This window comes from Schistocerca piceifrons, chromosome 3 (assembly GCF_021461385.2).
Source record: "Schistocerca piceifrons isolate TAMUIC-IGC-003096 chromosome 3, iqSchPice1.1, whole genome shotgun sequence".
Classification (NCBI taxonomy): domain Eukaryota; kingdom Metazoa; phylum Arthropoda; class Insecta; order Orthoptera; family Acrididae; genus Schistocerca; species Schistocerca piceifrons.
The window spans coordinates 499,136,537-499,162,978 of NC_060140.1; the positions used below are offsets into that span (position 1 = coordinate 499,136,537).

The 26,442-nt window shown below is 42.4% G+C and overlaps 1 protein-coding gene across 1 annotated transcript in view; it reads left to right on the plus strand.

Moving 5' to 3' along the window:
• The first annotated feature begins 6,211 nt into the window (after window positions 1-6,211).
• Window positions 6,212-26,442, plus strand: part of LOC124790045 (protein RER1) — a 73,605-nt gene continuing 53,374 nt past the window's right edge. Inside the window, exons 1-2 of the mRNA XM_047257601.1 lie at window positions 6,212-6,372; window positions 6,578-6,705. Of these exons, the coding sequence (XP_047113557.1) occupies window positions 6,634-6,705 (72 nt within the window). The 5' untranslated portion in view covers window positions 6,212-6,372; window positions 6,578-6,633. The remainder of the gene's footprint in view (window positions 6,373-6,577; window positions 6,706-26,442) is intronic.

Genomic DNA, 26,442 nt, shown 5'->3' on the forward strand with positions numbered 1-26,442 from the left:
TTTGTTCAGGAGTGTAAGGAGGAGGAATCAGTAGCTCTATTCCCCTGTCTGCAAGCAGTTCACTGACATTCTTATTGTTAAATTCTTTGCCACCATCACATCTAAATTGTTTGACAACATGTCCATTAGTTCGTGCTTCATTTAAAAACTGCTTAAGCACAGTACACACTTCACTTTTGTGTCTTAAAAAGAAAATTCGACGAAATTTACTAAAACCGTCTTTGAAACATACATAATAATGCTTGCCTCCAAAAGATTTCGTGCTCATTGGTCCATTTACATCCGCATGGATTAATTCACCAGTACTGGCAGCACATATTGTTCGTGTTTTGAATGGCAGCCTATGCGTCTTTCCAACCGCACAGCCGTCACAATATTCACTCTTGGCATCTTCCACATTAATGTTCATTCCTTTTAAAATATTCTTCACATGTTGTTTATTCTGATGACCAAACCTTTCATGGTACACTTGCAATGTTTCGGATGAAGTCATCAAGCTCATACAATTCATTTTTGCATTTCTAACAACACGCATGTTCAACACATAAAGTCCATGGAGCAGCACATAAATATAGACGTCAAGGAATTTTTTCTTTTCTTTTAACAGAAATAACATTCAAAGACGAAAACGCTTTCTGCAATAGCAAACTAACCAACATCTGGCATGTAAATATCACCTGCAGGCACGTCCCTCCTCCAAGACATTAGAATTTTATTGTATTCTTTGATATAGGCATTTTGAATAAATAATTTTTAGTTTAACAGCTGCCATATCACACTCTGGAGCTATTTCCTGCATATAATCCACAAGTTATACAATGCTTAGTCTCAGAAATTACTTAGTTTATACGTCTCGCTTTTTCGGTTACATATATGAAGTCTATTTATTTATTCCTTTGTGGGATATGTCATTGGTTAAAACACCCACCCACCCACCCACCCACACACACACACACACACACACACACACACACACACACACACACACACACACACACACACACACACACACTGCTGCAGAAAAAAACATAGGTAGCTGTTCTTGTAGCTCTAGAAGCTGCAAAAATGTACCTGCCTATTAGAGTTGACACAGTCGAATAAGTAGTAAGTCAGTAAAACACCTTTATCGCCAGTAACTATATTTGCACTTCCAGATAAAATTCATCGAACACAACAACCAAGGAACATTTCATTACATACATAAAACTCACAGCGTTCAATAGCACAAGAGAGGTCTATTATATTTCACATGATACACTTTGCTGCCATCTCACACGAAATGTATTGTTCACACAATTCCAAGACCCCCTTTGACCATATATTTTGTGGTCTGCCTTCACAAGATAAACCAAATAGCCCTACGGTCTTTTCATTCTTCTCTTTGTCCAAGGGTTGCGTCAGAAGGTCAGCCAACATGCCTTTTGTGTGCAGGGTAGTTCACGGCGATGTTCTGTCGCTCTATGTGGTCCCGAATAAAATGATGCCTTATATCAATATGTTTTGTCCTAGCACTAGTGACATTATTTTTAGCTAGATTAATGGCTCCTTTGTTGTCACAGTAGATCGTTATAGGTTCCACGATTATATTAGGTTCTATTTCACATATTAATGTTCTTACTGACAATGATTCCTGTGTGGCGTAATATAGCGCCATATACTCGGCCTCTATGGTACTCAATGCAAAAGGTTTTTGCTTTTGACAGGACCATGAAATGAGGCGCCCCATTAATTTAAAGCAGCAGCCAGTAGTGGAGTGCCTATCTCCCAATTCACTCCCCCAGTCTGCATCGCTGTAGCCTTCACATTTTTCATTACCTTCTCTATGGTTTCTTAATTCATCGTTTGAATTTCCTCTTAGATATCGGAATATCCTTTTCACACCTTTCCAGTGCTTTTCCTTTGGGCGTCTGCAATATTTCCTCATTGCGTTGGTGGCAAAAGCAACGTCAGGTTGTGGGACTTGAGACAAACATAACAGACTCCCAACTGCTTCTAAATATGGAACGTTCTTTTCACATTCCACATCTGCTCCATTTATATTTAACTTCACCCATACTTCCCTTGGAGTAGTTGTGGGTTTACAATAATTCAAGACAAATTTCTTTACGATTTTTTCTGTACATGATGATTGATTTATGCTCAATTCTTGTCTCTTTGTCGCTCTTCATCCTTAGGGGTCGGCATATCTAAATAACGTTTAACGCATCCCAAATCATGAAACTTAAACTTGATTTTCAGCTGTTTCTTAAAAATTCTGATTTGCCTTTCATTTTTAGTCAGGATAAAGAAGTCGTCAAGCCATATTGCCATTATTATTATCCCTTCTCTTCCCCCTTTATAGTATATACCTGGATCTGCATTAAATTGCTTCATATTCATATTTATTAGAGTTTTATGTAGACATCGATTCCAGCAATGTTCACTCTGTTTAAGTCTGTAAACACTTTTTTTGCAAACGCCATATCTTTTCCCACTCAAATGTGCTTTTTATGACTTATTTTGGTGGAATGACATGTATCTTCTTCTCCAATTTCCCATTTAAATATGCTGTTTTCACATCAATATGATGAATTGTTAAATTTCGTTTTGCTGCCAAAGCTGAAAGATATCTCAATGAGATGTACTTGACTATAGGAGAAAAAGTTTCTTTGTAATCTACACCTTGTTTCTATGACTACCCTTTTGTTACAAGTCATGCTTTATATCTTGGTGATGAATTTTCAGGCTCCTTCAAAGTGAATACCCATTTTGCCTGTAATGCATTCTTATCTGCTGGTGTATTTACCTATTCAAAAGTTTCGTTCTGAGATAAAGATTCCAACTCCCTCTCTATCGCTTCTTTCCATTCTTCGAGTTCAGGCCGCTCTTTGCTTCTTCTGCTGTTGCTGGCTCATCATTAAAAGACTGGGCTGCATACGTATCAAAATCTGGCTATTCTTTAGGTTTCAGTATGCGAGATGAATGCCATACATTGTTCTATTCATTTTGTTCGTCCTCAAACTCATTGTCATCATAAATAGTCTCCATCTGCCTTTGAGTGCCTTCTTCCTGTTTTTCACTTTCTCTTTCTTCACATAAGGTTTCACTCTTGGAACTAGGTGCAGTTAACTTAGTAGCCTTTTCGTCTTCAGAGTCCTTTCTATTTTCAAAGAATACTACATCTCTGCTTGTAACTATATTTTTATTCAATGGATCCATTAATCACTAGCCATTTGAATTCTCACAACAGCCTGCAAAAATTTACTTTTTTGCTTTTGGGTCCCATTTTCCTCTCTGCTGTTTTGGAATATGTGCCACTGCATCACACCCAAAAACCCTTTTATTGCTTAGGTGAGATTTCCTTCCCACCCATATCTCATAAGGGGTTCTATTCCTTAATGCTTCTGTAGGTGATCTATTGTTCAAATATACGGCTGTTATCGCCTCTGCCCAAAAATCTTTTGATAATCGAGCATCAGTTGTCATGCTTCTTATGTTTTCTACAATGGTCCTATTAGCCCTCTCAGCAACCCCATTTTGAGATGGCCCGTACCTTATAGTAGTTTGATGCTAGATTCCCATTTTTTCCGAAAGTGTCTTCAATTTCTATTTAATATATTCTCTCCCATTATCGGACCTGATGATCTTAATCTTCTTTCCCGTCCACCTTTCGAACATATTACGATATTCCTCATAAATGTCACTCGCTTGGTCTTTGGAACTAAGAAAATAAACATGAGTGTATCGTGAATAATCATCAACAAATGCAAGAAAATATTAACTCCCACCTATGTATTTGTAATCCATCAGGCCACATACATCTGTATGGATTAACTGGAACACATCTGTAGATTTACTTTTACACTATAATTATGTATTCCCTTCACCATATCCCTTATTAAATACATGGTCTTTCTATTTAGGTGTCCAAGTCTGTGGTGCCATAAAAAAACCTTCCACTGAATATACTGAATGACTAACATTTCTATGTTTACTTGCAATGGTATCCAACTTAAAAATACCCCTTTTGTTACCTGCTGTACTTATAACTTCACCATTTTCGTTGATTCCTCTTACTCTGTGCATGTTAAAAGTGACTGTATTTCCATTCTTGACAATTTCCCCTACAGACAGTAGGTTAGTCGCAACATTTTTTTACATAATGAACATCAAGTGCTGCAACCATTTACACTTACATGAAGGTCTAGTTTTCCAGTGAAATGACATTGGAGCTTGCTGTCATCAACAGTAGATATTCCCATATGAGGCTTATCTTTAACGAAATAAGGAAGAGATTTGTCTTTAACAATATGCCCACATGCACCTGAGTTTAAAATCCATTCCGTTTGACAATTATCCACATATCCAAAACAATAAAAACATGAGAGTGCCTTACCTTTAGAATTTGTCCCTCTCTCTGGGCTATCAGCAACTTACCTCTTTTGCTGCCTGTCTGACCTTGGGTTTACTTTTTCTCTGCACTGAGATGCAATATTCCCCTTCTTGTGACATCTATAGCACCTCACTGATTTCTTCCTTTGGTTTTTCGAATAAAGAGCAGATGCAGTTTCATTCTCCAATACACGACTGCTTGAAGTACTCTTTACATCCTGTAGCATTTTCAATTTAACTGTGTCGCCTGCGATCGGTGTACCTGAGCTTTCCAGCCCGATAATCATAGGCGCATACCCTTTGGGCAGTCCTGCCAACGGTAGTGTCCCTATCCATTCGCCACTGATCTGAAACTCAATGTTTCTCAATCGGTTCGGTGTGGCTATTATTTTGCTGATATATTCGTTTACATTCTTGCATTTGTCCAGATGAGTGCTAATTAACTCGTGTAGTAATCCTACTTTCCTTGTAAGGCCTCCATCTTCAAATGCACTTCATAATTTCACCAGACTAAGAAGTCTGAAGGGTCGCAGTTTTTTCAACATGAACATAATTCACAGAATCAACCAGTAATATGAACTTTGATTTTGCTTTCCTATCCTTACTTGAAGAATTCTGGTCTGTGGATTTCATCGTCCCATCCACCACATACCAAAGGTCGCCCAAACGTAAATACGCTTCTACTGCAAATTTCCATGTTGCATAGTTTTCGTTACTCATAAGTCTTTCAATCTGTGGAATTTGTGCAGCACTCCTTTCAACGGCAAGTTTAATCTTTCTTAACGTAAAGAATAATACCAAAGTCTAATAGAAAAGAGTTGCGTTCGTCTTGTAAGGATAACTTGTACTTCTCGCAAGTGCACTTTTTGGAACTTTTCCAATACTTTCTCATGACTGTATTATGGATATACTTATTCCTAATGCATCGCTGGGCCCATAACCTATTAGAGTCGAGACAGTTGAATAAGTAATAGTGAGTAAAAGACATTTACTACAAGTAACATTTGCACTTCTAGGTCAAATACATGGTACATAACAACCAAGGAACATTATATTACACACATAAAAGTCAGAGCGTACAATAGCACAAGAAAGATCTATTATATTTCACATAACGCACTTTTCCTCCTTCTCACACGAAATATATTGTTCACATAATTCCAATACTGCAGACCATTGTTTGCACATTTTTCAGAAATAAAGTAAAAACACACTGGAATCGAATGAAGTGTAGCAGCAATTACTGCACGATAACTGCGACAGAATGCTTGTGTTTCACAATACTGTATTGCCGCCAGGGAGCAGTGGTGGTAGGAAAGTGGGCAACAAACTACTGCCAAGATGAACGTTATTTTGCGTGACAAAAGTTGCGTACTGAAGTTCCGCCAGTGAAAACTGAAATTGCATACATGTAACGGAAATGCAACTGCAGTATGCCACTAGCTGTGGCGACACTTTTGTTGCGTGTGTGGTCCCAGCTCAATGCAGAGTTACTTGTCCAGCACAATATTGTTTATTATATACAAGAAATGATTAAATGGACCAATAAATATACAGTTCATTTACACATGGATACTTTAACAACAAATTCATAGAAATGTTTTTAAACGGGTTTTTCATCGCGTATGCAAGCAATATACCATATCTAAACGATATCAGAAACACATACGAACAAAATATTACAATATACAGTACCTGTTAGTATTTGGTTTAATTGCCTCTGGCATTCGTGAAAGAACTTTCGTAGTCAGAGATTATTATACTACAGACATGAATGGTCTTGTTCCTATCAAAAGCGAGCATTCTAACATCCTTGTTCCTATCTCAGATTGTGTTCATTGAATGTATGTGATCTTTGATCGACGTGGAGTGTGTGGATACGGTGACATGTAGGATATATACATGTGTTAATGATAATAGTTTTTACGTGGTTTACGTGTTATCCGTGCAATATACTCGACCGTATGAAATACGCAGCGAAGCGGTCCTCTGAGATTGAGAGTGAGTATAATTCAGTTAGTCCTTTGTGATATTTAACATGTGTGTCATAGGAAATTTGTTCCTAATGACATTAATTGTAGAAAGGAAGATATTATAAGATTCTGTTTATGTATGATGCTCGATAAATTTCATGGAGATTTACCCGAATCATTTGTAGACAGTAACTTGCGTGGTGACAGGTGTCTTATTTTACTGATGTTTCCAGGTATTAGGCTGTACTTTGTGTTCTGAGGAGGTAGATGAGGGGTAAATCTGAGCACGATGCAGGGCGATGACACCGTATCGAATTCCAAAGGCAACGTTGTCGTTTTGTTTTGGAAAAGACTGCAACAGGTATGTTTTCATGACGTTGTTATTGATGTTTTGACGTTTACAGTCATTACGTTTCTTTTTTAAATGAAGTACTTATCTGAGCTCAAGTAAAGGCATATACATGGTTTTTGCTGTAACTGTTGGCACGTTTGACTAACTTTTCGCCTGTAGTTATGAGCGGTCTTATAGTCAGGTTTGTATCTCAAACCAGAAACACAGTTTTTATTTATACTTCTCAATTCTCTAAATACAAACGCTCGAATTAACTGATACAATTGTTACTCAGAGATATGTGCATTTTGTAACTACGAAATTTAATAAAATATTAAGTAAATGATCCAGTGCTTAGCATAGTAATATATCGTGAAAATGTTGGTAACAAGTTACCACTGAAATTGTATGTGGAAAGGTCTGCCAACTCGTGATGAAAATTTCATCTACTAACATTCGATAAGACTTTGCCTTAACCTTAACATAATTGTTTCCAAAACTGAGTTTTCAGTCCGAGGTTTGGTGGAGTTCACTGTAACATTCCAAACAAATTTTGGACATATTATTTGTGTGTGTGTGTGTGTGTGTGTGTGTGTGTGTGTGTGTGTGTGTGTGTTGCTACTTATGGCTTAATTTTAGAAGATAATACTATGCTGACTTTAGCAAGAATAGGACAGAACTACACTGATATAGTGATTGTGTTTGTCTTCACTACATGTCAGGTGTAATTTCTGTACGGATTATTGTGGATATGTTACAGCCAAATTCATATTGTTTGTATAGTATGATGCTCAAAATTCATTGTGAAATATGATATTCGGCTGTAGTGTTGTGTAGTGGGTGTAGGGCTTTCACTTTAGTCTACTTTAAAGTGGGACTTACTAAGAATATGGTGTGAAAATGCAAATGCATGCATTTGAATATGGGCTAATTTACAACTGATTTGTCAATATCGTAAGGTAAAGTTATTACTTGTCAAATATTTCCTCTTATTAGACAATCTAGTCAAGACACCTCTGATTTTACCTGTATGGTGTATCCTACTGCAGAGATAAATTTATTGTACTATGTATGTAAAGTGGTCTATCACATGACACAGCAGCCAGTAGTGCCTTTGTGACACCTTGATCTTTCGAATGTGCTTTCAGGTCCAATATTTAGGTTAAGAGGAATATTTGATAAGTCATTGTCTTTGACTGAGGACTACCACCAAATCAACATTAATGTATTTCCACTCACTAATGCCATCTGAGATAAAATTCTGAGGTATCTTATCACTTGCTAAGTGTTTATTGTCAAAGGGCAAGAGGTTATGGTTATGTTCAGCAAATCATCTACAGCTACACACACACACTCCACAGGTGCATTGTGGAGGATACCACATACCACTACGTATTTTTTCCTTTCTGGTTCCACTCACAAATACGCTGGGAGAAACTGTCTAAAAGCATATGTATGAGCCCTAATCTCTTGCATCTTGTCTTTGTGGGCTTTACGCGAAATGTGTGTTGGGGGCAGTAGACTCTTTCTGTAGTTGACCTCAATTGCCAGTTATCTAAATTTCTGTGATAGTGCCTCGCAAAAAGTGTCATCTTCTCTCCAAGGATTCCTATTTTTCACGAAGCATCTCCATAATACTTGCATGCCGATTGAGCTTATTAGTGACATGCCACTGAATTGCTTGAATATCTTTCTCCAATTCAACCTGGTTGTGTCCTAAATACTTAAACAGTACTCAATAATGGATTGTACTAACAATATATATGCGGTCTCCACTATAGTTGAGCTATACCTTCTCAAAATTGCCGCTATAAAACAAGGCTGAGCATCCACCCCTTCTCTACTCCCAACCTGTAGATGCCTCTTAAGAGCAGGGAATGGTAACTGTAACTGCACAATATATATATTCAGTCACAAATTGGTGCTTAGTAACCCAGCAAAATTTGAAAAGATCAGTTGTTTTCGTAGCCGCAAACTGGAAGTAGGAAAAAAGACCCACCTTACTTCTAACTAAAAATTAGACGCTATGAAGGGTACAAGTTGTTCAGATAAGTTTTGGACCACTTGATTAATATCTTATTTTTAATGGTTTTATGTGGTCATCTTTTCCGGCTCTGTAGGCTTCTGAACTTGTAACAGTTGTGCAGAGTGGAAACGGGCTAGTGTGTGACAGTGCCCTTGCAAAACATGAAATCTTGGTTCATTGACTCTGATCTGTAGTGTAGTCTATGGTCTGTTAGGTTGTGAAAACAATAAAGGTGAACATGAAATAAACTTTGCAATAACTTATTGATCTGAAGTGCAGCACAATGTCTACCTTTCTCCATATTTATCTCGCTTCTCATTATGGTAAAGGTAAATTAAAAAAAAAAAAAGCCTGTATTATAATAAGCTGATCTCTGAGGAGCAGTTTGATTCTTATGTACCTACATCGTGCATCTACTATGAAAAATGCTAAGTGTCCACTACATAACTACTACTGGGAAATATGGTTGCTTTTGTTTTTGGATGTAAGTAAATTTTGCTAATAGTATGAATTGTGTTAATTTTTGTTATAACTGAAAGCTGTTACATTTTGTAATTGATGACTGGCCAGAATATATACATGTATGCACATAGTGACTGAAATGAAATTTTGTTATGCAGTTGCTGTGTGTGATTTTCCTTTGATATAGACCCAAGCTAATAATTACGGCAGAAATTTTGTGCATCAATAACTGGTAGCATTCAGCCATTGTACTGTGCAAGGTGGCACAGTGATAAGCACACTGGGCTCGCATTCAGGACGACGATGGTTCAAATGCCCACCAAGCTGTCCAAATTTAGGATTTGTGCAACTTATGTTAATCACTCCAGACAAATACTAGTATGGTTCCTTTGAAAAGGGCATGGCCTGTTTGCTCCCCATTCTTTCGTAATCTAAGTGTGTCCTATGTCTCTAGAACCCATGCTGTCAACAGAACATTAAACTCTATTAATCATTCCTTCCTTCATCTGTTTTGTGCCCTACACTCAACACTGCATTTTGAGAGACAATGATCTCATGACCAGGTTGTCGAACCTGGCTCTTGAGGTCAAAATACTATAAAGTATACCAGCATGTTTGTCACATTCATAAAATAAAAACACATTGAACTGTGAGTCCATGTCTTAAATTAAAACTGTTAACTTCAGTTGATAATTATCCTGTCTCTCACTGTACCACATATCAGGTTGTGTTGTCCTGATCTGTTGTGGGCCCGACGAGTGTAAAGTTAATGCTTCTGCAGGTGTCTGGGAGTTGTTGGGGGCTGACACTTCTGCAGGGTTATTGTTTAAGTACAGTGAATGAATGATTCAACCATAATGCTGTTCTTTTGATTGTCTACCTTTCCTAGTTCCTGAGGGTGCTGCTTGAGTGTTGTTGTGTACAATTTTCCATCTTTAGCTATTTAGTCGCAGAAATATTACAGATTTGCTAATTATATGTCTGCTTTAAAATAATTCTAAAAAGCCTTTAAGAAATCTCATTCCAATGTATTTCACTTGTGCCTTAAGAATATCATCTTCTTTTCCATGAATGAATGGCAAGCTCTAATTCTTCCAGTAAGTCAAATTTTTGTCTTTCCTTTTCTGTGCAGGTTTTTTAAGTTGTCTTAAATTTACGTGGGAGGATGACCCATTTCATACACATGGCTTGCAGTGGGTGATTGGGTGTAGGTACTAGAGTGGATACGTCTTTATTTTCCTTCTAACTGATCGAGAATGTTCTTCCTATCTCTCCAATATACTTTGAATCACAGGAGTGCAGCGTATTTTATAAACTCCTGATCTTTCAAACTTATCTTTTTGCCGGCATCGTGCTTAAAGTCATACCTCACTAAATTATTTGTCTGAAATGCAGTTTCAGTACCATGAAGTTCAAAAAATTCGCCAACTGAGGTAGTGCAGTGGTTAGCACAATGGACTCGCATTTGGGAGGGTGACTCTTCAAACTCGCTTCCAGCCATCCTGAATTAGGTTTCCTGTGATTTCCCTAAATCACTTCAGGCAAATGCAGGGATGGTTCCTTTGAAAGGGCACAACTGACTTTCTTAACCATCCTTCCCTAATCTGATAGGACCACTGAGCTCACTGCTTGGTCCCTTTCCCCAAATCAGCCAACGAACTTTAAAAAAATTCAAGTTTTGGAAGACTTTGATTGTACAGCTTAGTGACTACTTTCATATTTTCTTTGTTTGTTTAGTCCTTCTATTCTTATTACTTTTACACAGCAATTTATTGACATTAACTGCTATGCAAATGTTGACCGCTATCTTTTCTGGATGTTTAGTTCAGTCCTTGACCCTTTCTGCTCATTGACACATGGACTGCCCTATGTACTAAGCTATCAAAATCAGCCTCTTTACAAGCCTGTGGAAGACATGAATCATTGGGAACTGCAGCATCAGTTGTTGTCGGTCTCCTGTAAGTTGTACAAGCATGCTTATTGTTCTGCCTGTAAATGTTCAAATTGAGAGAGGAACTGTAAATTGTCATCAGTTTCATGCTGCACAGTGAATTCAATTTTTGTGTGGGCATCATTAAGCTTTTTCGCTATTTCTTCTGAATCTTCCTCGGAACTATCAACAAGCAAAAAAGTGTTGCCTACGTAACATTTGTAATAAACAACTTTATGCACAATGGCTTTACTAGAAATAAAAACTTTATCATCTAGGCTGCACTAGAACTCAGTTTTATCTTCTAGGTCGACCGCCCCCTCCCGCCCGCCTGAATCATGGACCTTGCCGTTGGTGGGGAGGCTTGCGTGCCTCAGCGATACAGATAGCAGTACCGTAGGTGCAACCACAATGGAGGGGTGTCTGTTGAGAGGCCAGACAAACGTGTGGTTCCCGAAGAGGGGCCGCAGCCTTTTCAGTAGTTGCAGGGGCAACAGTCTGGATCATAGACTGATCTGGCCTTGTAACATAAACCAAAACAGCCTTGCTGTGCTGATACTCTGAATGGCAGAAAGCAAGGCGAAACTACAGCCATAATTTTCCCCGAGGGCATGCAGCTTTACTGTATGGTTAAATGATGATAGTGTCTTTTTGGGTGAAGTATTCCAGAGAGAAAAGTGTCCCCCATTCGGATCTGTTGGTGGGGACTACGCAGGAGGACATTATCAGGAGAAAGAAAACTGGCATTCTAAGGATCGGAGTATGGAATGTCGGAGCCCTTAATCGGGCAGGTAGGTTAGAAAATTTAAAAAGGGAAATGGATAGGTTAAAGTTAGATATGGTGGGAATTTTTAAAGTTTGGCGGCAAAAGAAACCTGATTTCTGGTCAGGTGAAAACAGGCTTATAAACACGAACTCAAATAGGGGTAATGCGGGAGTAGGTTTAATAGTGAATAAGAAAAAATAGGAGCATGGGTAAGCAACTATGAACAGCATAGTGAACGCATCATTGAAGCCAAGACATACACAAAGCCCACGCCTACCACAGTAGTAGAAGTTTATATGCTAACTAGCTCTGCAGATGATGAAGAGATTGAAGAAATCTGTGATGTGATAAAAGAAATTATTTAGATAGTTAAGGGAGACGAAAATTTAATAGTCATGGGGACTGGAATTAGATAGTAGGAAAAGGAAGAGAAGGAATAGTAGTAGGTAAATATGGATTAAGGGTAAGAAATGAAAGAGGAAGCCGTCTGGTAGAATTTTGTGCAGAGCATAACTTAATCATAGCTAACACTTGGTTTAAAAATCATGAAAGGACATTGTATATGTGGAAGAAGCCTGGAGACACTGGAAAATTTCAGATAGATTATATCATGGTAAGACAGAGATTTAGGAACCGGGTTGTAAATTGTAATTTCTTGGGGGCAGATGTGGACTCTGACCACAGTCTATTGGTTATGAACTGTAGATTAAAACTGAAGAAGCTGCAAAAACATGGGAAATTAAGGACATGGGGCCTGGACAAACTCTAAGAACTAGAGGTTTTAGAGTGTTTCAGAAAGAGCATTAGGGAATGACTGACGGGAAAGAAATACAATGGAAAAAGAATGGGTAACTTTGAGAGATGGAATAGTGAAGGCAGAAAGGGGTCAAGTAGGTAGAAAGGCAAGAGCTAGTAGAAATCCATGGGTAACAGAAGAGATATTGAATTTAATTGATGAAAGGAGAAAATATAAAAATGCAGTAAATGATGCAGGCAAAAAGGAATACAAACATCTCAAAAATGAGATTGACAGGAAGTGCAAAATGGTTAAGCAAGGATGGCTGGAGGACAAATGTAGGGATTTAGAGGCATACATCACTAGGGGTAAGATAGATACTGCCTACAGGAAAATCAAAGAGACCTTTGGAGAAAATACAACCACTTGCATGAACATCGAGCTCAGATGGAAAACCAGTCCTAAGCAAAGAAGGGAAAGCAGAAAGATGGAAGGAGTATATAGAGGGGCTATACAAGGGCGATGTATGTGAGGGCAATATCATGGAAATGGAAGAGGATGTAGATGAAATGGGAGATATGATACTACATGAAGAATTTGACAGAGCACTGAAAGACAAAAAAGGCACTGGGAGCAGACAACATCCATTAGAACTACTGATAGTCTTGGGAGAGCCAGCCCTGACAAAACTACCATTTGGTGACAGTGTTGGAGTGGATGCCTTCAGGGCAGATAATACACCACAAAGTGTATATCATCTCTTGCTGGTGATCAAACACCAGAAGTCTCTAAACGATAAAGATCTAACTTCAATGCTAAGAAATACGATCGTAAATCGTTCCAGGCTAAGGATGGCAGCGAAGCTTATTCAACCCGGTACCTTGTATGTACGAGATTTTATGGGGAATCTTTCTTGCCAATGAAACCTCAGTTTAGTGGAACATTTAGAGGACAAGTTTGGGGAGGTGGAGGGCTTGTCCAAAATGCGGTCCAGGTTGGTCTGTATCAAAACACCATCCTCTGCCCAGTCATGGGCACTACTCACCTGTGACAAGCTGGGAATGTTTTCGTTTCCATCATGCCCCATAAGAGCTTAAGTATGGTCTAGGGTATCATATTTCACAGGGATCTTCTTTTGCAGTCTGACGATGAGGTGCACACCAATTTAGAGCGGCCAGGTGTCGTGTCATTTCGTCCGGCGCGTCCACTGGGGTCAGAGGGATAACTGGGTTACCACCAGTGCCTTCATCTTGGCCTTTGAGGGTGACACATTACCCGTGAAGGTCAGGGTGATGGTCTACCAATGTGATGTAGAGCCATATATCCCTCCCCTAATGCGGTGCTTTAAGTGCTGGAAGTTCGACCATATGTCTATCCGCTGTACTTCCAGTGTCTCCTGTCAGGATTGTGGATATGCTTCACTTCTCTATACTCCCTGTGCCCCACCTCCCATCTGTGTCAGCTACGGAGAGTACCATTTGCCTTTCTTGCCAAACTGCAAGATTCTTCAGAAAGAAAGAAAAATAATGGAATACAAGACCCTGGACCAACTGACCTACACTGAAGCTAAGAGAAAATATGAGAGGCTACATCCTGTGCATATAACGTCAACCTATGCTGCCGCTATGACAACAGTTCTATCATTTTCCGTTCCGCCTTGTACAGTTGGCTCGCAGAGCCGTTAAGACTCCAGCTGCCCCCTTGATGGTTGGGGGCACCTTGCTCCCTGTTGCTCCTGCACAACCTACTTCATAGCAACCCCTGCCCGACACACCAGCCATTAGGGACGTACATCAGTCCCTACTTTTCAGCCAGAGAAGCGTAAGTCTTCTGCGGCTCCTCTTGCCAGGAAAGTATCACTTGGGTCACTCCCTTCGCACTGACATCCGCCAGTGGCGTAATCAACTGCAGGTAGCTGGTCCTAGGGGTTCACAGTCCTCTTCAGTCCCTGAGACTGAATCAGTGAAGCCCTCCCAGCTGGACAAACCTAAGGAGTAGCAAGAGAAACCTAAAAAGAAAAAGACCTCAAAGAACCAAGGCACTACGGTGGCACCCACACCACCACCACTACCTACAAGCTCTGTGTCTGAGGATGAGGTGGAGATTCTGGCATCTGCTAAGGACCTAGAGCTTGCTGGGTCCTCAGACACAATGGATGTCAATCACACAGGTACTCATCTGGTGGTAGCAGATGACTCTGTGGCATCAACTGCCTCATTGAGTGTTTCATGCCTTCCCAATCTCACGATCATGTAATCCTCCAGTGGAAGTGGTGTTTTTTTCCACCACGTGGCTGAGCTACAGCAACTGATAAGCTTTACACTTGCTTTTTGCATTACCCTGCAGGAAACCTGGTTCCCGCAATGTGGTCCCCTGCCCTCTGTGGCTATAAGGGATATTACAGGGACCATAGCAACTATAATAGTGTGTCAGGTGGAGTTTGCATCTATGTCCTGTTCTCAGTATGTAGTGGACCTCTGCCCCTTCAAACCCCACTTGAAGCTGTGGCTGTCAGGATAAGGATGGTGCAGGGAATAGCTGTCTGCAATGTATATCTTCCTCCAGATGGTGCAGTACCCCTGAACGTATTGGTTGCACTGTTTGATCAACTCCATAAACCTTTACTACTTTTGGGATATTCTAATGCGCATAACCCCTTGTGGGGTGGCGCTATGTTTACTGGCGAAGGTAGGGAGGTCGAAAATTTACTGTCACAACTTTACCTCTGCTTCTTAAATACAGGTGCCCCCACACATCTCACTATGGCACATGTTCGGCCATTGATCTCCCGGTTAGCAGTCTGGCCTTGTTCCATCTATCCACTGGAAAGCACATGATGACCTGTATGGTAGTGACCACGTCCCCATTTTCCAGTCACTCCCTTGGCGTCATGCCGATGACTACCCAGATGTGCTTTAAACGAGGCAGACTGGGAGCCTTTACCTCTGCTGTCGCTGCTGAATCTCCCCCACATGGTGCCATTGAGCAGGTCACTACAATGATCGTTTCTACATCTACATATGTACTCCACTAGCCACCAAGCGGTGTGGCGGAGGGCACAATTCGTGCCAAAGTCATATTTCCGCCCCTCTGTTCCACTTGCGGATCGTGCGAGGGAAAAAAGACTGTCTGAATGCCTCAGTACGAGCTCTTATTTCCCTTATCTTTTAATGGTTATCATTGTGCAGTTTGGAAGTTGGTAATAATATATGCTCTACATCCTTGGTGAAGATCGGATTTCGGAATTTAATGAGCAGCCCCTTCTGTTTAGCACGCCGTCTGTTTGCAAGTGTGTCCCATTTCAAACTTTCTTTGAGATTTGTAATGCTCTTGCAATGGCTAAATGTACCAGTCACGAATAGTGCCGCTCTTCTTTGGACCTTCTCAATCTCTTGAATCACACCCAACTGGTTAGGGTCCCATACAGATGAACAATACTCCAAGACTGAACGAATTAACATATTGTAAGATATTTCCTTTGTTGAAGGACTGCATCGCTTCAGGATTCTACCAATTAACCGCAATCTAGAATTTGCCTTACCCGTTACCTGTGTAATCTGATCATTCCATTTGAGATCATTTCGAACTGTCACACCCAGATACTTGACGGACATTACCACTCCCAAAGACTGGGCATTTATTTTGTAATCGTACATTAATGGGGATTTTCGCCTTGTTACACACAGTAGGTTACGCTTTCTAATATTGAGAGATAACTGCCAGTCAACCCCACACATTTATTTACTGCAAATCCTCATTGATTTGTTCTCAACTTTTGTGTGGTGCTACTTTCATGTAGACTACAGCATCATCGGCAAACGGTCTAATGCCGCTGTCAATACCATCAACCAGATCATTTATGTAAATCGTAAAAAGCAGAGCTGTTACCCTGGGGCACACCTGAAGTTTCGATTGATTCTGTTAAAGTCAACCGTTCAGGACAGCATACTGCTCCCTGTCTGTTAGAAAACTTCCTACCCAACCGCATATGTCATCGGATAGACCGTAAGAACGCACTTTTCGTAGCAAACGGCTGTGTGGAACTGAGTCAAAAGTCGAGAAATATGGCATCAACCTGGGAGCCGGTATCTAGAGCCTGTTGTATATCATGCACAAAGAGGGCTAGCTGTGTCTCACATAGCCGCGCTTTCCTAAAACCGTGCTGGTTCCTGCAAATGAGCTTCTCAGTCTAGAAAGGGGTCATTATGTCTGAACGCGAAATATGTTCCATGATTCTACAACAAATTGATGTCAGTGAAATTGGCTTGTAATTGTGTGCATCCTATTTTCTACCCTTTTTATAGATTGCTATGACCTGGGCCTTCTTCCAGTCCCGTGGAACTTTCCGCTGTTCCAATGATCTCTACATCTACATTTATACTCCGCAAGCCACCCAGTGGTGTGTAGCGGAGGACACTTTACATGCCACTGTCATTACCTCCCTTTTATGTTCCAGTCGCGTATGGTTCGCGGGAAGAACGACTGTCTGAAAGCCTCCGTGCGCGCTCGAATCTCTCTGATTTTACATTCGTGATCTCCTCGGGAGGTATAAGTAGGGGGAAGCAATATATTCGATACCTCATCCAGAAACGCACACTCTCGAAACCTGGCGAGCAAGCTACACCGCGATGCAGAGCGCCTCTTGCAGAGTCTGCCACTTGAGTTTGCTAAACATCTCCGTAACGCTATCACAGTTACCAAATAACCCTGTGACGAAACGCGCCGCTCTTCTTTGGATCTTCTCTATCTCCTCCGTCAACCTGATCTGGTACAGATCCCACACTGATGAGCAATACTCAAGTATGGGTCGAACGAGTGTCTTGTAAGCCATCTCCTTTGTCGATGGACTACATTTTCTAAGGATTCTCCCAATGAATCTCAACCTGGTACCCGCCTTACCAACAATTAATTGTATGTGATCATTCCACTTCAAATCGTTCCGCACGCATACTCCCAGATATTTTACAGAAGTAACTGCTACCAGTGCTTGTTCCGCTATCATATAATCATACAATAAAGGATCCTTCTTTCTATGTATTCACAATACATTACATTACATCTCATAGATGATGTATAAGAATGGCGCTATATTTGTAGCATAGTCAACATAAAATCTTACGGGGATACCATCTGGGCCAGATGCCTTCCTGGCATCTAAGGATCTTAACTGTTTTACAATCCCAGATGCGCTAAACACTGTCAGCCATCCTTTCATTTGTTCGATAACTGAAAGGGGGAATGGTGCTGCAGTCCTCTACCATAAGAGTTTTTGAAAGCTAGGTTTAGAATTTCGGCCTTCCGTTTATCACCTTCAGTTACATTACCCAACTGTAAGCAAGAAAAGGTGTTGAAACATTTGTAGCATTCGTAAATTTTACGTACGACCAAAGTGTTTTGAGGTTATTTTTAGAATCTGCAGATAAACTATTGCTTTCAAATTCGTAAAAGAATCTCTTTGTCCTTATGACAGCTGCTTTCATTTCGCATAATTTCTGTTTGTCAGCGGGGCAGTGACTACGTTTAAAACGATTGTGCAAAATTCTCTGCTTTCTCAGCAACTTCCTAATATGTTTGTTGTACCAAGTTGGATCCTTTCTCTCCCCTATACTTTTGCTAGGCACATACTTCTTTAGCGCATGGTGAGCAATAACTTTAAATTCCAACCATAGATGCTCAATATCTTTGTGTCCCGTGGCGAATGCTTGGCACTGACTATAAAGATATTCATTAAATACACTTTTATTTGCTTTTCCAAACAAGAAAACTCTATGCTGTTTCTTTGGTTTTTTGCAACTTCCACTGACGTAGAAGCCACAGCGACATTATGGTTGCTAATACCTTCTTATAGATTAACTTCCTTAAAAAGATCAGGTCTGTTTGTCGCCAAGATAGCTAATATGTTCCTGCGGTACAATGTGCAAGGGCACTGAGCAGCTCCCACTCTGTAAATGGGGCATTATAGTGTTCACTGTGGCAACTTTTCTTTCCTTTCCAACATCTGTTTCTGCGGTAGAAAACGCAATCCCTCATTCTTTAGGATGCCCCCAGCGAAAGACAGTTCCTTTGTGGTTGCCGGAATTCACTGAGACTATTAAAGAGTGTCGGCGAGCTCTACAGTGATGTAAGTGGTACCCTTCCATAGAGCACCTATTAGCCTTTAAGTGGCTCCATGCCCACGTTCACCAGCTTATAAAACGACAGAAACAGGAGTGTTGAGAGAGGTATGTGTTAACAGTTGGGTGCCATACGTTACCTTACCAAGTCCGGACGAAGATCATATGTCTTTTTGGGTACCAGACCCTAACAGGTGTCCCTGGCATTGACATCAATGGCATGTTATCTTCAGACTCAAATATGATTGCCGAGCACTTTGCTGAGCACTTTGCTCGAGCCTCTGCATCGGAGAACTTCCCCCAGCCTTTCGCACCCACAAACAGCGGATGGAAAGGAAAGTCGCAACAGTGAACCCTATAACACCCCATTTACAGAGTGGGAGCTGCTCAGTGCCCTTGCACATTGCCCCGAAACAGCTCCTGAGCTGTATCAGATCCACAGTCAGATGATTAAATATCTCTCATCTGTCTATAAGCGACATCTGCTTGTCATCTTCAACCGGATCTGGTGCAATGGCGGGAAAGTACCATCATTCCAATGCTCAAACAAACCCACTTGATGTGGATAGCTACCGGCCCGTCAGCCTGACCAATTTTCTTGGTAAGCTGCCGGAATGTATGGTGTGTCTGCGGTTGGGTTGGGTCCTGGAGTCACGTGGCCTACTGGCTCCATGTCAGGGTGGCTTCCGCCAGGGTCGCTGTACCACTGATAATCTTGTGTCCCTCGAGTCTGCCATCTTTTTTGACTTAATTAAAGCTTACGACATGACCTGGCAACATCACATCCTTGCCACATTGTATGAGTGGGGTATCTGGGGCCGGCTCACGGTTTTTATCCAAAACTCCCTGTGGCTCCGTACTTTCCGTTTCCCAGTTGGTGCCTGCCATAGTCCCCCACCCCACCCCCACCCCCTGTATTCAGGAGAATGGCATTCCACAGGGCTCTGTATTGTCTTTCTAATTTTAGTGGCTGTTAAGTTCAGCAGCAGCTTTAGGGCCATCGGTCTTACCTTCTGTGTATGTGGATGACCTCTGCATTTCGTACTGCTCGTCCAGTACTGGTGTTCCTGAGCGGAGTCTACAGGAAGCCATTCACAAGTTGCAATCGTGGGCTCTAGCCTACGGCTTCCAGTTTTCAGCTGCAAAGTCGTGTGTCATTCATTTCTGTTGGCATAGCACCGTTCATCCAGAACCAGAACTTTACCTTAATGATGATCGATTCGCTGTAGTGGAGATGTATCGATTCTTAGGACTCATTTTTGATGCCCAATTGACTTGGCTGCCTCACCTTTGCCAGCTTAAGCAGATGTGCTGGCAGCACCTTAATGCCCTCCGCTGCCTGAGCAACACCAACTGGAGTGCAGATAGCTCTACACTGCTGCAGCTCTACAGAGCCCTTGTTCATTCCTGCCTTGAATATGGGAGTCTGGTTTACAGTTCGGCAGCACCCTTAGCATTGCGTTTACTTGACCCGGTGCACCACTGTGTTGTCCGCCTAGCTGTCCTATGGTAGCATCCATTCAGGAGTCCATCAATGCCCTGCAACGGTCCCATCGTTCAGTGGTGTTTGTGTGGACTACAGGACTCATCGAAATCCCAGGCAATGAACATGCCGACAGGCTGGCCAAATAGCTTCTGGAGATGGGCATCTCTGAAACTGACCTGCGTTCTGTTTTACGCTGCAGGGTTCTTCGGCTTTGGGAAATGGAATGGGATAACAGCACGCACAACAAACTCTGTGTCATTAAGGAGACGATGAATGTGTGCCTCCCCCCATGAACCATGGACCTTGCTGTTGGTGGGGAGGCTTGCGTGCCTCAACGATACAGATGGCTGTACCGTAAGTGCAACCAAAATGGAGGGGTATTTGTTGAGAGGCCAGACAAACGTGTGGTTCCTGAAGAGGGGCAGCAGCCTTTTCAGTAGTTGCAGGGGCAACAGTCTGGGTGATTGACTGATCTGGCCTTGTAACACTAACCAAAATGGCCTTTCTGTTCTGGTACTGCGAACTGCTGAAAGCAAGGGGAAACTACAGCCATACTTTTTCCCCGAGCGCATGCAGCTTTACTGTATAATTAAATGATGATGGCGTCCTCTTGGGTAAAATATTCCAGAGGTAAAATAGTCGCCATTCGTATCTCCGGGCAGGGACTACTCAAGAGGACGTCATTATCAGGAGAAAGAAAACTGGCGTTCTACTGATTGAAGCGTGGAATGTCAGATCCCTTAATTGGGCAGGTAGCTTAGAAAATTTAGAAAGGGAAATGGATAGGTTAAAGTTAGATATAGTGGGAATTAGCGAAGTTCGGTGGCAGGAGGAACAAGACTCTTGGTCAGGTGAATACAGGGTTATAAATACAAAATAAAATAGGGGTAATGCAGGAGTAGGTTTAATAATGAATAAAAAAATAGGAGTACGGGTAAGCTACTACAAACAGCATAGTGAACGCATTATTGTGGCCAAGATAGACACGAAGCCCACGCCTACTACAGTAGTACAAGTTTATATGCCAACTAGCTCTTCAGATGACGAAGAAATTGATGAAATGTATGATGAGATAAAAGAAATTATTCAGGTAGTGAAGGGAGACGAAAATTTAATAGTCATGGGTGACTGGAATTAGAGAATAGGAAAAGGGAGAGAAGGAAACGTAGTAGGTGAATATGGATTGGGGGTAAGAAATGAAAGAGGAAGCCGCCTGGTAGAATTTTGCACAGAGCATAACTTAATCATAGCTGAAACTTCGTTCAAGAACCATGAAAGAAGGTTGTATATGTGGAAGAACCCTGAAGATACTAAAAGGTATCGATAGATTATACAATGGTAAGACAGATGGTAAGTCAATTGGGCATCAAAAATGAGTCCTAAGAATCGATACATCTCCACTACAGCGAATCGATCATCATTAAGGTAAAGTTCTGGTTTTGCACAGAGCATAACTTAATCATAGCTGAAACTTCGTTCAAGAACCATGAAAGAAGGTTGTATACGTGGAAGAACCCTGGAGATACTAAAAGGTATCAGATAGATTATACAATGGTAAGACAGAGATTTAGGAACCAGGTTTTAAATTGTAAGACATTTCCAGGGACAGATGTGGACTCTGACCACAATCTATTGGTTATGAACTGTAGATTAAAACTGAAGAAACTGCAAAAAGGTGGAATTTAAGGAGATGGGACCTGGATAAACTGAAAGCACCAGAGGTTGTACAGAGTTTCAGGGAGAGAATAAGGGAACAATTGACAGGAATGGGGTAAAGAAATACAGTAGAAGAAGAATGGGTAGCTTTGAGGGATGAAATAGTGAAAGCAGCAGAGGACCAAGTAGGTAAAAAGATGAGGGCTAGTAGAAATCCTTGGGTAACAGAAGAAATATTGAATTTAATTGATGAAAGCAGAAAATATGAAAATGCAGTAAATGAAGCAGGCAAAAAGGAATACAAACTTCTCAAAAATGATACTGACAGGAAATGCAAAATGGCTAAGCAGGGATGGCTAGAGGACAAATGTAAGGATGTAGGGGCTTCTCACTAGGGGTAAGATAGATACTGCCTACAGGAAAATTAAAGAGACCTTTGGAGAAAGGAGAACCACTTGCATGAATATCAAGAGCTTTGATGGAAATCCAGTTCTAAGCAAAGAAGGGAAAGCAGAAAGGTGGAAGGAGTATATAGAGGGTCTACACAAGGGCGATGTACTCAAGGACAATATTATGGAAATGGAGGAGGATGAAGATGAAATGGGAGGTATGATACTGCGTGAAGAGTTTGAGAGAGCACTGAAAGACCGGAGTCGAAACAAAGCCCTGGGAGTAGACAACATTCAATTAGAACTACTGACAGCCTTGGGAGACCCCAGGAGGTCCACAACTCTTTTGTGGATACGTGCGTAGCGAGCACGAGACCCCGTGCTAATGTGGCCCTCCTTCCTTTTCTGCATCCATCCCCCATCTTGGCCCCCCCCCCCTTTCCTCCGCCTCTTTCCTTCCTTTTCTCCCCCTCTGGGAGTATGTTTTGTGCCTACGTCCGCAGACGGACGCTCGAAAATGTAAAACAGTCTCTCTTCTTCGCTTTCTCTGCTGGCAAGTCTTGTCCTTCCTTTGTCCTTCTCTTTTCATTACCGCTTTTCTTTACCCTTTTCTCCGCTGCGGCGTTTGAGACCTCTCTTCTTTCCTTTCCCTTTCTTTTCTTTTCCCCTTTCTCTTTTTTCCACCCTGTGCATGTCTGAAGGCCGACCCACGCTTTCTCTTGTGCAGCCGGTGACGGGGTAACGCGTAATTCCCCGCCCCGGGTAGACAGGTAGGACACATACGTACCCCCTGGTAACGGCCAGGCCCAGGGAGGGGGTGATTACCCGAGCTGATACCTTCTGAAAGTGCCGATTGGTCCCTCCATCCGTTTCTTGGAGGTGTGACCTGAGGTGTGAACAATCACCTAAGGTGGGAGTGCCCTCAGAGAGGGCCCCCACAAGGAAGGAGCACGCCATGGGAGACACTCGTAATCATTGGGGATGCTTCCGCAATGGTTTTCTCATCATCTACTATGTCTGCTCTTAAGCGTAAGTTCAATGAGTCTCAGCCACAGACAGTTCTTCCATCGTTGCCACAGTTCCTTGTTGTTTCTCGGTCTGACGAAGGTCAAGACTTCTCCACGGTCAACCCTTTCATTATTCAGAAAGGTGTCGACGCAATTGCAGGTCCTGTAAAGTCTTGTTCCCGATTACAAAATGGCACCTTGTTGTTAGAAACAGTCAGTGCCCTCCAGGCACAAAAATTGCTGTGTACTTCACTGCTACACACCTTCCCTGTCTGGGTGGAAGCGCACTGCACTTTAAATTCATCACATGAGGTGGTTTATACACGCTCCCTCGACGGATTGTCCGATGAGGAAATTCAAAACTACCTGTCTGACCAGGGCGTCGCGGCTGTTCGTAGAGTTGTGAAAGGGTTGACAAGAACATCGTTCCAACCTGTACTGTCTTCTTGACATTTGACAGAGTTCAACTCCCATCGAACATAAAAGCGGGCTATGAGATAATATCCCAAACCCTACGTGTTGCTATTGGTGTCAGTGGTTCAATCATACCAGACAGTCCTGTTCCAATCTGGCCAAATGTGTTACATGTGGCAAGGATGCCCATGAGGGTGCTTGTCCACCTCCATCCCCTCATTGCATCAACTGTATGGGTGACCACGCTGCTTACTCTAGAGATTGCCCCATTTTTAACGATGAATGGCTCATTCAGGAAATCAGAGTGAAGGAAAAGGTGTCGACCTTTGCTGCTTGAAAGTTATTCGCCAGTTGAAAGCCCACTGTGCCTCACACAGGTAAATACAGCACTGTCCTTGCCTCTCCTCGGCTAACAAAGGAGGCAGCCACTCAGACTTGTGATCTCACCTTCAATGGCACAGTCGTCAGGTCGGCCAGCGCGAAGATCGCCCGTTCCACCTCCCCACTTTCACCTGCTCACTCTATGGCTCACCCTTCATCCGGTTCTGCTAAATCTCGAGCCTCAAAATCAGACACCCGGACTTCCAAAAAAGAGCCTACTCGTGAAATTTTTTATGTACCCCAATTTCACAACCATCGGTTCCTCCTTCATCTCAACGTTCTGGTTCCAAAAAGGCTAATAAGAAACCCAGTTCCTCTCCTTCTCCGCCACGGCATGTCTCGTCTACAGCTCCGCCTGGCGGTAACTGTCCTCGGCCGACTTCTGTGTCGCTGAGGCGCACTGCTGGTGGCTGATAAACCAGCCGATCGCTGATGGCAGGAGCTGCTCCCGACCACCCTATGGATGAGGATCTTCTACCTTCGGCTGAATGCTGTTCCACGCTGTTGGTCGCAAGCTCTGAGCAGTCATTGAGTTGAGGGCAACCTTGGTCCAATTCTTCCATTTTCTGTCCACCCTATGTCCATTATCCATCGGAGTATCCGCGGCATTCGAGCCATTCAGGAAATAATTGTCAATCCTTTTACGATTCTACTCGACGGTCATCTTCTGTCTTCAGAAAACAAAGCTGTGTCCCCATGACAGCTTTGTTTTCTCCCACTTTGTCGGTCCGATTTGATCTCCCCTCTGTTGAAGGCACTCCAGCACATGGAGGACTCGTGATTCTTCTCCATGATACTCTCCATTATCACCCAATCCCCTTAAACACTTCCTTCCAAGCTGTCGCTGTCCATCTTTCCCTTTCTGGATACACCTTCTCTCTTTATACTGTCTACATTCCATCGTTCACACCAATGGCACGAGCTGATCTCCTTCATCTTCTTGGTCAGCTTCCGCCCGCCTATTTGCTGGTTGGAGGCTTCAATGCCCACCACCCGCTTTGGGGATCTCTGCATCCTTGTCCGCGCGGCTCACTATTGATAGACATTTTCCACTAAGCGGATCTTGTTTGCCTCAACACTGGGGACCCTACGTTTTTGTCTGCCTCCACGACAAATTCCTCTCATTTGGACCTTTCGGTCGGTACTGTTCCGCTAGCTCGGCACTTCCAATGGTTTGCTCTTGCTGATACACACTCGAGTGACCACGTTCCATGTGTCCTTCGATTGCAGCCACAACTGCCATATATGCGCCCAAGAGGCTGGAAGTTTGCCCAAGCCGATTGGACGCTTTTTTCGTCTCTAGCAACATTCAATGACCATCACTTTTCTAGCGTCGACGATGAGGTCACTCATATTACAGAAGTTATTCTTACAGCCGCGGAACATTCAATACCTCGCACCTCCGAATTGTCCCGCCCCCGCCCCAGTTCCTTGGTGGAATGAGGCGTGCCGAGACGCAATACGTGAGCAGCGACGTGCTCTTCGCACTTTCAGACACCATCCTACTTTGGCCAACTGTATGCGCTATAAGCAGTTCCGTGCGCGATGCTGTCGCATTATCCGCGATAGCAAGAAAGCAAGCTGGGACTTCTTTACTAGCTCATTTAACACCTTCACTCCCTCCTCGGAAGTTTGGAGTCGGATTTGGTGGTTATCTGGAGCGCCTAGTTTCTCCCCGGTCTCTGGGCTCACTGTCGCGCATGATAAATTAGTGGACCCCGTCGCCATTTCTAACTCATTGGGTCAACACTTCGCTGAGATTTCGAGCTCTTCAAATTACCTGCCAGCATTTCTCCCGAAGAAACGTGCAGCGGAAGTGCGACCTCTTGCCTTCTCCTCTCAAAATCGTGAAAGCTACAATACTGTTTTCTCCATGCGGGAATTCCAACATGCACTCTCTTCTTCTCGCTCTTCCGCCCCAGGACCGGATGGTATCCACATATACATGTTGCTGCATTTATCATACCATAGTCTGCGTTACCTCCTTCGCCTTTATAATCGAATGTGGACTGACAGTACTTTCCCCAGATGATGGCGGGAAGCTATCGTCATTCCTGTTCCGAAACCTGGAAAGGACAAACATCTCCCCTCTAGCTATCACCCCATTTCTCTAAAATTTCTCTCACGAGTGGTGTATGTAAGGTTTTGGAGTGTATGGTGAATTGCTGTTTAGCCTTGTGGCTGGAGTCTCGCAGTCTTTTAACACCTGCCCAATGCGGTTTCCGAAAGCATCGTTCTGCAGTTGACCATCTTGTTGCTTTATCCACTTATATCATGAACAATTTTCTCCAGAAACGCCAAACAGTAGCAATATTTTTTGATCTGGAGAGAGCATACGATACCTGTTGGAGGACACGCATCCTCCGTACACTGTTCTCTTGGGACTTTCAAGGTCGGCTGC